The following is a 13,764-nucleotide window of genomic DNA, read 5'->3' on the forward strand; positions in this document are numbered from 1 at the left end:
ATGACTATCCTTTGATCAACGAGCTAGTCAACTAGAGGCTCACTAGGGACGTGTTGTGGTCTATGTATTCACACATGTATTACGATTTCCGGATAACACAATTATAGCATGAACAATAGACAATTATCATGAACAAAGAAATATAATAATAACCATTTTATTATTGCCTCTAGGGCATATTTCCAACACCGAGTTGGTGGACCCCTAAGTTCAACTGCCGCATATCTTTCCCCCACTGACTTGATTCGGAGGTTGCGGGGCTCTTGCACTTGATCTTGAACTCCTTGTAGTCATCTTCGCTAATCAAAGGATATTTCGCCTTGATCTTCTCATAACTATCACCTTTGTCAATCATTGCCTTCACCGTGCTTTTCCAAGTAGACAGGGCCGTGCTCATCCTCGTGAGGGCGGCACCGTTCACTTTATTCCCCGAGAGGCGTGTGTTTGCGAACTCATCGGGGAACTTGTATCGTTCGTGCAGCTTCGTGAAGAGGAGGCTGCGCAAATTCCCTCGGTCCTTATGCCTTAGGTTCTCGGTGTTGATCGAGGTGGTGCTCCGGAGAATGCACCCGAGCTGAACCAAGTACCCCTTGACTACGTGTTTGGGCGCCGTCGGATGCCCGTCGGAGTTCACTTCAGTAAATTCCTCCCTGACGGTGCCGAGCATGTTCGGGCGCCGGTCCTTCTGTTGCCTCTTCGGTTGGCTGCCATCTATGCGTGCGCCGCCATCATCAGTGGTGGCATCCGCGGCGCCATCATCAGTGATGTCATCCCCGATGCCACTAGGGGTTGTGTAGTCAGGATCGGTGTCTTCCGCGGTGTCCTCATAGCAGTGAGGTTCTTCCTCCAACTCCTGGGACAGCTCCCATAATTGCTTGCCGCCCAAACCGCCGGCCTCATCGTTGTGGGCCATGTTTCGCTCTAAATAGGAAAAAAGTTTGGTCAAAAAGTTGGTTATTGTCAAGGAACAAGATCATGGTCTCATCATTTAGGGTTTGTCGACACCGAGGCATCCTAAAAGCTAAGCTTTTATCATTTAGGGTTTGTCGACGCCGAGGCACCCTAAAAGCCTAAGCGTACATCATTTAGGTTCTCATCGACACTGAGGCACCCTATAGAAGCCAAGTTAAGTTTTCATCATTTAGGGTTTATCAATGCCGAGGCACCCTAGGTTGGGCCTAATCACTTGGCACTAATCACTTGGCTCTATTGCCACCTATGTTGGGTTTATCATCTAGGGTTTATCGATGCTAAGGAGAATTCTAAGTTGGGCCTAATCACTTGGCTCTATTGCCACCTATGGTTTAATGCAGCAAGAATGGCGGGGCAGTTGATCCTACTTAACTAAGTAGTAAGATACCCCGGCCCATGCATTAGTCGCAAGTACCCCATATGTCCTATTTTTAGCAAAGTCATGCTAAAATTCACGGAAAATTTCAGCATGACCTTTGCTGAAAATAGGACATATGGAGTACCCGAATTTGCCGGAACGGAAGTTAATCGACATTCCGGCAAACTCAAGGGCCTCTCGGGGTACCTACAAATTCATTACCCCACCCCCACCCAGCTGCAACCCCACAACACCCCACAATATCATCACGACACGATGGTCGGAGACAAAAACCCCCAATATCATCAAAATACTCCAGTTATGAAGTAAAATTCCTGAAGTGTTCCAGGAGTAGAACCTAAAGTGTAGTCAGTGGCTTCACCTATGTGCATAAAAATCATAAAAATTCAAAATCATTTGAAACCTGATCACTAGTCATAAAAATTCAAAATCATTCAAAATCAAAATCTACTAATTAGTTCTTGTGCTCATCCAGTAGCAACATCTTTCATACATGATCAGTAGTCATGTACCAAATTTTTATTCAAACTGAATTTGCAAATCAACAAGAGCTCTACTAGTTTCAGACTAGATTTACACTAAATACACTAGAGTATTTGACCAATAGTCATGTGAACTCTTTGAATTTGTAAACACTTCCAGACTTGAGCATTGAGAGTTCACAATTGCAAAAAATGTCCCTTGTTCCTGAACTTGTATTTCACTCCATTCATTCAAGCAGAAAGAAACAATTATTGTTGATACTCATGTGCTTCTTTCCAAATAATTTTATTTATTCAAAGTTTGAGAAATTTTGAACAAAAAAAGAATGCAAGATACAGACTGAATTTGATGTTCAAAAATAACTGATAGTAGCATGCTATGGTACAGATAAAATTGGGTCATAGTAACACAGTAACATTTCTGGAATCTAAATTGAAACAATAAATCACAGGTAGCTAGCAACTGAAAATCAAATTGGCACTTTCTCCAAACTCATACATGTCTTCTATTTTTGTAGCATCAGTGCTCACCTCGATGGATTAACTGAATTTTCTACAAACACCAAGTACTAGGGCACAAAAGTTCTGAAATTTGTGTGCCTAACTGAATTAACTAAATTTTCAGTAACCGAATAAACTGAATTTTCAAAACTGACAAATATTAATAGGTTGACTATAGCAAATCCAATTTGCATGCTTCACTATATATAATTTACAATAATCCGAGGGGACAAATACAGCACTGGAAAAGTCAATTCAGGTTTATCTGAATTGGCAGCTACAGTGATGCCATTTAAAGCTAGCTAGAGGGAAAAGCCATTTAAAAAAATCCTCTCATCTCATATGAGGAGTGTTAATCCTAAGACTAATAGTTTGTTGTGCAGTACAGCTACAGTGATGCCCTGTCCATTTTGTCCCTCCCCGACTAGATACTAGAGTAGCACTGTTGATGCCCTGTTCTTGCTGAACTTTATGACAGTATATACAACAACTTATCCTCTTAAGCCAAAACAACTTTCTAAAAGCCAGATGCAACTTGTTGAGCTAATTTTGAGCAGAACTCCTTGAGGAACTAGCAGCAAAAGGTACTGAACTAGCAGCAAGCTTGTGTTATTGCTTACTAAGGTACTGAATTGATCGGAACTTCAGAACAGTGAGCTTTACATACTAATTTCAGAGGGATTTGAACCTAATTTGACCTAAATTCGAGAGGGATTTGACATTATTTTGCATCTACACTAGCCCCTAATCCATGGCTAGAGCTAGTAGTAGGAACACATGGTAGAGTAATTAGGCAGCCTTGAGGAACCCAAATCCATGGCTGCTAGATCGAATGAAACAAGGAGGGGAGAGGGGACGGAGGGGAGTTGGGGGCACCTTCACCTTGGGTGGCTGAACGACGGCGCCGTGGATTTAGAGGTCTAGGTGGAAGAAGCCCTTGATTGCAGTGACTGTGGTGGCTGGGTGCGCCCCTCCTGCTCCTCCTCCTCGAGCAGGACAAGGTCGGCGGCTACACGGTGAGGAGAAGGCCCTCCTCTCCTCTCCGAGCGTCGTCCTGGTCGCTTGCCGGCGCGGTCTACCTGTAGAGACGAGACAAGAAGGGGTCAGGGGTTTGGAGTGGAGGGGGGCTTACGGGCGGAGGAGGAGGGGGGCTTACGGGCGGAGGAGGACAGGCGGCGGCGTAGTAGGGGCGGTGGAGGGAGGCGCTGCTGGGCTCCTGTGCCGGCAGCGGGGCAGCGGAGGCTTCGGACGGCTGGGTGCGCCGCGGCGTCGGGCTGGCAGTCGTGGCGGTAGGCGGGGGAGCTGGAGCGGGTGTGGAGCGGGCGCGGGGGTTGTTGGAGCGGGCCGGGGGTCGTCGGAGCGGGCGCGGCGGGGAAGGGAAGGGGGATCTGGCGAGGGAGAGGGAAGGGGGGATCGGGCGAAGGGGTATCCAGCTAGACACTATAGCAATGGCGCACCACCCTCTGGTGCGCCATTAGTAGTTTTTTTCTGATAGCAATGGCGCACCCTCCACTGGTGCGCCATTAGTAACTTTTTTTTCTGACAGCAATGGCGCACCCTCCTCTGGTGCGCCATTAGTAATATTTTTTTCATTATTTCTTGTTGCATCTAATAATTTGTTTTTTTATCAAATTTGTTATTTTCATGAGGACTAGAACAGAAGATATCATCAAATATCATCAAAAAAAATTTAAAATATCATCAAATTTGTTTTTTTATTTTTAATTGAAAATATCATCAAATAATTTTTATACTAATGGCGCACCATGGCACAGTGCGCCATTACTAGTTTAAACTAGTAATGGCGCACTATTCAATGGTGCGCCATTAGTAGTTTTGCAAAGAAGTAAAAAAATACAGTAGTGGCGCACTCTACGGCTGGTGCGCCATTAGTAGTTCTAACTACTAATGGCGCACTCCGCCCGGATGCGCCATTAGTATGTTTGAAAAAATGAAAAAAAAACATTTTGTTACTAGTGGCGCACCATGTGCCAGGTGCGCCATTAGTGTCTTCCACACTAATGGCGCACCAGCACATGATGCGCCACTGCTATATAGTAGTGGCGCACCACATGACAGGTGCGCCATTAGTGTCCATTCCATCTATAGCCCTTTTCCTAGTAGTGCAGACTCCGACGGTGCTCGGACTGCCCTCGACATGTTCGACAGAATGACCGAACAAGAGTCGGTGCATTTTCTTTGCTCTTGTTGGATCAGATTTTAGCATAGACGACTAGTTCATTTCGCTCATGACCAATCTTGTAAACTATAATCATGTAGGAGGCATTCTTGTCGTACCAATGAAGATCCGCCTGAAATGGAGTATGAATTGAAGGCCACCACCGCATTTGAAGTTGGGACAACATCCGATCCCAATCCGAGCAAGAAGAAGAAGACTAAGACGCCGAAGGCAAGAGGTCCGACATTCTCAAGATTTTAGGACATCTGGTTAGTCAAAGCTTGGTTGTCCACAATGATGGATCCAATATGCGGCACCAAGCAAAGGGGGGACACCCTATTGGACAAAGATTTGGAAGGAGTATCACGAGCAAAAGGAGTATGTGGAGCCGCATCCTATTGAAGGAAATATGCCCTAGAAGCAATAATAAAGTTATTATTTATTTCCTTATATCATGATAAATGTTTATTATTCATGCTAGAATTGTATTAACCGGAAATGTAATACATGTGTGAATACATAGACAAACAGAGTGTCACTAGTATGCCTCTACTTGACTAGCTCATTGATCAAAGATGGTTATGTTTCCTAACCATAGACATGAGTTGTCATTTGATTAACGGGATCACATCATTAGGAGAATGATGTGATTGACTTGACCCATTCCGTTAGCATAGCACTTGATCGTTTAGTTTGTTCCTATTCCTTTCTTCATGACCTATACATGTTCCTATGACTATGAGATTATGCAACTCCCGTTTACCGGAGGAACACTTTGTGTGCTACCAAACGTCACAACGTAACTGGGTGATTATAAAGGTGCTCTACAGGTGTCTCCGAAGGTACTTGTTGGGTTGGCATATTTTGAGATTAGGATTTGTCACTCCGATTGTCGGAGAGGTATCTCTGGGCCCTCTCGGTAATGCACATCACTTAAGCCTTGCAAGCATTGCAACTAATAAGTTAGTTGCGGGATGATGTATTACGGAATGAGTAAAAGAGACTTGCCGGTAACGAGATTGAACTAGGTATTGAGATACCGATGATCAAATCTCGGGCAAGTAACATACCGATGACAAAGGGAACAACGTATGTTGTTATGCGGTCTGACCGATAAAGATCTTCGTAGAATATGTGGGAGCTAATATGAGCATCCAAGTTCTGTTATTGGTTATTGACCGGAGACGTGTCTCGGTCATGTCTACATAGTTCTCGAACCCGTAGGATCCGCACGCTTAAGGTTTCGATGACAGTTATATTATGAGTTTATGAGTTTTGATGTACCGAAGGAGTTCGGAGTCCTAGATGAGATCGGGGACATGACGAGGAGTCTCGAAATGGTCGAGACGTAAAGATCGATATATTGGACGACTATATTCGGATATTGGAAAGGTTCCGAATGATTCGGGTATTTTTCGGAGTACCGGAGAGTTACGGGAATTCGCCGGGGAGTATATGGGCCTTATTGGGCCATACGGGAATAGAGGAGAGTGGCCCAAAGGAAGGAGGCGCCCCCCCCCCCTCTGGTCCGAATTGGACAAGGGGTGCAGCCCACTTTTCCTTGTTCCTCTCCCCCTCTTTCCTTCTCTCCTACTCCAACAAGGGAAGGAGGAGTCCTACTCCCGGTGGAAGTAGGACTCCCCCCTTGGCGCGCCCTCCTCCTAGGACGGCCGCCTCCCTCCCTTGCTCCTTTATATACGGGGGCAGGGGCACCCCATAGACACAAGTTGATCGTCTCTTAGCCGTGTGCGGTGCCCCCCTCCACCATATTCCACCTCGTTCATATCGTAGCGATGCTTAGGCGAAGCCCTGCGTCGGTAGCAACATCATCACCGTCACCATGCCGTCGTGCTAACGGAACTCTCCCGTGAAGCTCTGCTGGATCGGAGTTCGCGGGACGTCATCGAGCTGAACGTGTGCTGAACTCGGAGGTGCCGTACGTTCGGTACTTGGATCAGTCGGATCGTGAAGACGTACGACTACATCAACCGCGTTGTGCTAACGCTTCCGCTTTCGGTCTACGAGGGTACGTGGACTACACTCTCCCCTCTCGTTGCTATGCATCACTATGATCTTGCGTGTGCGTAGGAACTTTTTTGAAATTGCTACGTTACCCAACACCTATCGTGACCACTTGCAATGTGGCATCTCTCCAACATCGTTGGGGATCATTCAAGGGGAAGTGAACAAGCACGTCAGCTACTACTCACAAGTAACCAAACACTCTCAAAGTAGGATGGGAGTCACAACTCACGTAAGCTCGATTGCCTCATGTTGTCGTCCATTGCATATGCTTCTTGTGTTTGCATTCTCATGCTCATACATATGTTGTTTGCTAAACGGTGGTGGCGGCCACTATGTATCACGAGTTGGAGAAGAAGCCATTTGCTTTTAGCCATTGTTGGGTCATATTAAATGGCAAGCCGAAGTGAAACCAAGTTGTGGCCGGCCTCAAGTCCGGCAAGAAGATAAATGATGTCTCAAGCTCCAACCAATCAATTGGGTTGGACGATGAAGAGGACGATGTTGTCATGGAGAATGGGAAAGCCACCGTGCCAAAGGACAACCGCCAAGTCATGGGAAACAAGTGGGAGAAGGCACATGACGTCCGTGATCCCGTGGCTACCAAAATGTCGTCAACATGGACGGGCATTTTTCCGGTGAGGGAGAGTAAGAAGGAGGAGAGGTACAAGCTCATGTTCGATGCGCAAAAGGAAAGGATGGAGTGGGACCGGAAGAAAGCGGAGAAGAAGTTGGAAATTGAGAAGGAGAAGATCGAGTTGGAGAATCAACAAACGGCGATCAAATGGGAGTTCGAGAAGGCCAAGACATTTGGCGACATAGAGCTTCAGAAGGAGGTTGCAACTCGTAGGGGACGTGGAAGATGCGAGGATCATGTTGGCGGACGAGACCCTCTATGATGAGCATTCGAATAACTGACTTGTGGACAAGGAGAAGGAGATTAACGACCGTAGAAAGTACGAGGCGACGAGGCCCGGATGCAGGCGGAGCAGGACGACCAGAACGCATTCTACTCGAAGCACGCGCCCAGCCAGTGATCCGAGGCCATCCGTCACGCTCGGACATTGATTTCATTTTGCCATGTCCGGTTTGTTGAAGTATGATTTGCTTTGCTTTGTTTCGAACTTGGACATTCGAACAGTTTGTATTGTATGATTGGCGCCCATGGATTGCATGGATTTGAGAATCGAAATTTATGATATATGAATGTGCGGCGTAACATTTGAGGGGTGCTCGGTAAATGATGTGCCAAATCTGGATGTAGATGCTCTGATAGTTTGGCAGAAAAATCAACTAGATCCAGCAAAGAAATGAACAACACATCCGTTATGGGGCAGAGCGAGGACAGGAGAGGAGCTCCACACTGGCCTTGGCCGTAGCCCCTGGTTTTCTCGGCTGTCAGTCTTGGGATCCCTCCTGTCCTGTCCGTCCGTCCTCCCGTCCGTCGCCACCGTTTTTGAATCCCTCGAGAGCACATATGCACCAAACACCAATGGAACAGTAGCCCGGCCATCACGCAGCGGTAACCGCGCCGTGCTACGGCAGCCCGCGCCAATAAACATTTGGCGCTTTGTCAGGCCAGTTGCACTGCACTGCACCACGGCGGAGCAGCCGCAGCTCGTTTTCAACGGTTGGTAAACCGTAAACAAAGCGAGTGAGAGCCGAGCGAGCCACGGGAAAGCGGCCCAGCAAAGCAAGCGAGCCCCCCTCCCCCATCTTCCCCCTCTCTCTCCTGCGCGTGGTGCGCGCAGTGTGTACGCTGTCCCTGCTGCGGCTACAGCCGCTGTCTGGAGGAGCTCGAGCAGCCGAGCGCCCAGTGGTAGCACTAGACCACTGCCTGCTGCTGCTGCTACCACTACCACCTACAGGCCTACTCATTCAAGAATCTCCTAGCTTTCCCCAAACTCCCATACGGCCTCCTGATCCGCCGGCCTCTGCTCTGAATCCGGAGATCGCTGCCAATCCATTTGCCTTTTCCCATCCGGCGCTCTTCACCTCTGCTGGGCCTGGAGAAATGGGATGCGGTGCAAGAGACGCTTCCTGAGCCAGATGCTTCTTTGATGCAAGGTCAGCTCCACCATCCTCCCTAGTCCCTCATGTGTTGTATTGGATGCTTCCTTTTTCCTGATTAGGTTACCCTGTTTTCCTTCTTTCGCGTGTTCTACTTCTATCTATGGATGTGTTTCAATCTGAGATTTGATGGAGATATTTGTTGCTTCAACTTCTTGATCCCTACGGATCTCATTCCACCACTGAGATACTGATTATTATTATTGTTATTGTGGTGGAAATGATATACTGGTTAAATCCAACCCCGGATTAAATTGTAAGTTATCGGTCCTTTTTCTTGCAGATTTCTAGATCGAGGTTTTAGCGGTCAAAAATCTTGCTTCCAATAAGCTACCAGACGAACAGAAGCAGCTGCATCAAGCAGTTGAGCTTCGATTTTTTTTTCCCAAGTAATTTCCCAATACAGCTATAGAAAAGGCACTGCTGGATTGGATCAATGGGCAGGGGAAGAGGCAGGGGAAGGAAGCCCATCGCCAATGGCAGGAGCCATGAAGACAAGATGAGCAGCGGCGAAGAGGTCGTGCCTGCCAGGAAGAGGAGAGGAAGGCCCCAAAAGCAGCGCGCCCCGGACAAAGTCGATATACCAGCAGAACCCAAGAACTCGGCAGCGGGCGTTCATGGCGATGCAGAAGGAGGCGACGCAAAGCTCAAGGAGAACGACGACCCTGAAGGCAATGGCAACAAGAGGAACAGGGCGCCCAAGGAGGAGAGCTCGAACCTCGACATGGAGGAGAACAGCTCGAGCACCCGGTCCAGCAACGACGAGTCGACGACGACGACCAGGTCCAGCGGCTTCCGGCAGAACGGGAGCCGCCGGAAGAGCACGCCCCGGCGAGCCGCGGAGGCGGGCCTGTAGCTGCCTGAGGAATTAATGGAGCAGCGGCAAACACGCGCTCTTGGATGGATATCTGTTAGGCATGCAGCTGCTCTTCAGTTTTGTCAACTTTATAATTTAGTAGCAACCTTCATCTTCTTCATGTTTACATGGCTCTAGCTACATGGGTGGATGTAAACATATACTCATTGCAAACTATTGAAGTTTTGCTTATGGTGATGAGGAGTGTGGCGCGCTTGAAGTTCACAATTAGCTGCTCTAGGCTACTACTGTTTTACTACATCACATCAGTTGATATGGTGTGCTGTTTCATCACATCACCATCATCTCTTGGCAACTTTGGTCCGTCTTGTGCACATTTTTGTTTGCCAATTCACCACGGCTAATCCTCCTTGGTGGTATTGGCAAGTAATCATGGTTCCTACTAAACCAAGATACCAAGACTGTTGGCTTAGATATTATCTATTACTTCCATTTGGAAATAAGTGGCGTGGTTTTAGTACTACACTTATTTCCGAATGGAGTGAGTATTTACATGTGGTGTGATAAGAATGTAAGATAAATTAAATCACCCAAGTTCATTCTACCCATTGGTGAAATACGGACATACTGGATTCAGATGATCTCTGTGTACAACAACCACTGTGCCTTGTGCCGGCTCGGGATACATACTCTTGGATGCGCGACATTGCAAGATACTCCCTCCATTGCATATTTTTTGTCGGTTTTAGTTCAAAACGAGAAAATTTATGGAACGGAGGGAGTATCGATTCAGCACTGATGACCTTGTCGAAGAATGTGACATTCTACACTCGGGACATCTCTCTCCTCTCCAAACCGTAGGGAGGATAAAAAAATTGGTGCACCATGTCGCCACACCCTCCTACGCCGTTAGGTCGTCGCCCCGCCTCCTCCTGCACCAGCTCTCTTGATGTGGGAGTGCGGGGAGAGCACGATCTACATGATAGAGCTCAAGTTTTTCCCCCACTTTAGGGTTTTTAGTAGGGTTACACAATGTTTTTGTTGTTGGTGGTGGTGGCAGCAGTGTCGATCTGGCAAATAAAGTTTTTTCGAGCCTCCTCATCTCAACTTCGTCAGCTACATGGCTGTTGATGGCTCGTTTGGTGTAGATTCATGTCAGCCTCTATACCCGGTGAGGTTAGCCTTTGCAGAGTTTGTTAGTGTGGTGTTGGCGGCAGCTTACATTGGCAATTTAGTCCTATGGCCCCTCTTCGTCGCGTTGGTGCAGCCTCTGATGCCGGCGTGAGGCATGTAAGTTTTTTTTTTGGATGTTAGAATCTTGGATCCGGTGATCTTCGGGCGGCGACAGCTTCAAGGGTTTGTTCTCCGGGGCGGTAATCCGCCACCTCAACAGTTTGTTCTCCAGGGTGATAGTCCAGCAGGACTGCGCTCCGGTGATGAAGAGGCGGCGGCCATCAGCTCTTATATAACGAAGTAGGCGATCAGCCCTCCAAAGACCTTGATGTATTTTCTTTATTTATTTTTATTTAAGGATGCGTGCACTGCTGGTTTGATCCATAGATCTGAGACCTTTTGGTTAGAGAAAAGGGAAGAATGTGACGTTCCATTCAATTTGATCACTGTTCCTTGAGCAATTGATAACATCATTAGTGTCCCATCTGAATCAACTCAACACAGTCGCAGCAACCAGCAAAAAAACGATCCAGGCACCATCATGTCCTCTCCACAGAGCCAGGCGTGGCCTTCATGATTCTGCGTGAATGAATGCGTTTAAGGGCCAACTTCAGCGCGCGACCCCATTCTGTCCGGATATGCCTGTTTAGGTCAAAACGGACAAACCAGACAGCCCAGCGCACGGGCGCAAACGGGTTTTTGTCCATTTTTTGTCCGCTTTCGACCCATCCTCGGTCCAAATTTAGACCATTTTTAAAGTGAAACAGGCAGCACGCGGACAGGCGGGACGCGCGGGCTTGTCCTTCCCTGGCCCGCCCGTCGGTGGCACAAAGCATCATCCCGTCGTCCCATTTCGCGCCATTTCCCCCCAAACCCTCCCACGTCCCGCCCATCACCCTCCCCGTCCATGGCCGATGCCCCGCCGAAATCCGACGGCCAAGCCGTCGACCCGCCCGGAAAGGTGAAGAAAATGAAGAAGGCGGCCAAGAAGAAGCTATGGTCGGAACTCACGCCGACCGAGCTCGCAAAGCTGGACGCGGAATCAGCCAAGAGGAGGAACAGAACGCCGCGGCCAAGTTCGCCGTTGAGCGCGATGCGTTGGAGGCCGCGCGACGCAAGACCGACGTCGAGGAGAAGGAGGGCATCGTCAACAAAGCGCACGCCCTCCTCATGCTTGGGATTTGCCGTCTGGCGGGTTTCTCGGCAACGGTTGTCGGCCCGGTGAGCACAGGCTCGTCGGTCGCTAGCCTCCGCACTACCCCTCGCCGACGTCGCGGACCACGCCTTTGTCGCCCGGTTTTTCTCCGCCAAGGCATGAAGGACAGACCCGTTTCTCGGGGTCGCCGGACATTAGCGTGATCGCGTCGTCCACCCCGCGCCCGTCGACCGTCATCGACCTCAATGTCACGCCGGGGTTCAGCAGCGGCGGCCGGCCGTCCGTCGAGATGCAAAGAAAGCAAGCACAGCCACCGTCTACGTGCACCATGCCGATGCACCACGTCCTGTTCGACGAAATGTCAACGCCAAAGCCAACAGTCGACGACCCCTTCTACAACCAATTCATGAAGAATGTCATCTACAAGGGTGGGCATGGCGGTGCCTATTGTTGGGTAACGTGCATAAATTCAAAATTTTCCTACGTGTCACCAAGATCTATCTATGGAGTCATCTAGCAACGAGGGAGGAGTGGATCTACATACCCTTGTAGATCGCGCGCGGAAGCGTTCAAGAGAACGGGGTTGATGGAGTCGTACTCGTCATGATTCAAATCACCGATGATCCTAGTGCCGAACGGACGGCACCTCCGCGTTCAACACACGTACAGCCCGGTGACGTCTCCCATACCTTGATCCAGCAAGGAGAGAGGGAGAGGTTGAGGAAGACTCCATCCAGCAGCAGCACAACGGCGTGGTGGTGATGGAGGAGCGTGGCTATCCCGCAGGGCTTCGCCAAGCACCGCGGGAGAGGAGGAAGAGAGGGAGGGCTGCACCAACAGGCAGAGATCAGATCACGTGTTATGGGCAGCCCCTAGGCCTCACTATATATAGGGGAGAGGGAGGAGGGTGCGCCCCCTCTAGGTTTCCCCACCCCTAGAGGGGCGGCAGCCCTAGATGGGTCTTGGGGTGGCGGCCAAGGGAGGATTCCCTCCCCCCCAAGGCACCTAGGAGGTGCCTTCCCCTCCTAGGACTCTTCCTTTAGGGTTTCCCCCACCCTAGGCGCATGGGCCCTAGGGGGAAGTGGCGCCCCAGCCCACTTTGGGCTGGATCCCTTCCCACTTCAGCCCATGGGACCCTCCGGGATAGGTGGCCCCACCCGGTGGACCCCCGGGACCCTTCCGGTGGTCCCGGTACAATACCGATGACCCCGAAACTTGTCCCGATGGCCGAAACAGGATTTCCTATATATAAATCTTTACCTCCGGACCATTCCGGAACTCCTCGTGACGTCCGGGATCTCATCCGGGACTCCGAATAACATTCGGTAACCACATACAAACTTCCTTTATAACCCTAGCGTCATCGAACCTTAAGTGTGTAGACCCTACGGGTTCGGGAGACATGCAGACATGACCGAGATGACCCTCCGGTCAATAACCAACAGCGGGATCTGGATACCCATGTTGGCTCCCACATGTTCCACGATGATCTCATCGGATGAACCACGATGTCAAGGACTTAATCAATCCCGTATACAATTCCCTTTGTCTACGGTACGATACTTGCCCGAGATTCGATCGTCGGTATCCCGATACCTTGTTCAATCTCGTTACCGGCAAGTCTCTTTACTCGTTCCGTAACACATCATCCCGTGATCAACTCCTTGATCACATTGTGCACATTATGATGATGTCCTACCGAGTGGGCCCAGAGATACCTCTCCGTCACACGGAGTGACAAATCCCAGTCTCGATTCGTGCCAACCCAACAGACACTTTCGGAGATACCTGTAGTGTACCTTTATAACCACCCAGTTACGTTGTGACGTTTGGTACACCCAAAGCACTCCTACGGTATCCGGGAGTTGCACAATCTCATGGTCTAAGGAAATGATACTTGACATTAGAAAAGCTTTAGCATACGAACTACACGATCTTGTGCTAGGCTTAGGATTGGGTCTTGTCCATCACATCATTCTCCTAATGATGTGATCCCGTTATCAACTGACATCC

The 13,764-nt window shown here is 49.1% G+C and overlaps 1 protein-coding gene across 1 annotated transcript; it reads left to right on the forward strand.

The window, feature by feature from the left end:
• Nucleotides 1-8,197: 8,197 nt before the first annotated feature.
• On the forward strand, nucleotides 8,198-9,659 carry LOC125520083. Its single transcript, XM_048684889.1, has 2 exons — nucleotides 8,198-8,602; nucleotides 8,889-9,659. The coding sequence occupies exon 2, from the start codon at nucleotides 9,042-9,044 to the stop codon at nucleotides 9,459-9,461; it is 420 nt and encodes a 139-aa protein (XP_048540846.1). The 5' UTR covers nucleotides 8,198-8,602; nucleotides 8,889-9,041; the 3' UTR covers nucleotides 9,462-9,659.
• Nucleotides 9,660-13,764: the final 4,105 nt, after the last annotated feature.

The sequence above is a fragment of the Triticum urartu genome, chromosome 7 (genome assembly GCF_003073215.2).
Source record: "Triticum urartu cultivar G1812 chromosome 7, Tu2.1, whole genome shotgun sequence".
In the NCBI taxonomy this organism is placed as follows: domain Eukaryota; kingdom Viridiplantae; phylum Streptophyta; class Magnoliopsida; order Poales; family Poaceae; genus Triticum; species Triticum urartu.

Bases quoted from the DNA above. Each gene is read 5' to 3' on its own strand.
- LOC125520083 (XM_048684889.1), top strand. From the start codon at position 9,042: ATGGGCAGGGGAAGAGGCAGGGGAAGGAAGCCCATCGCCAATGGCAGG.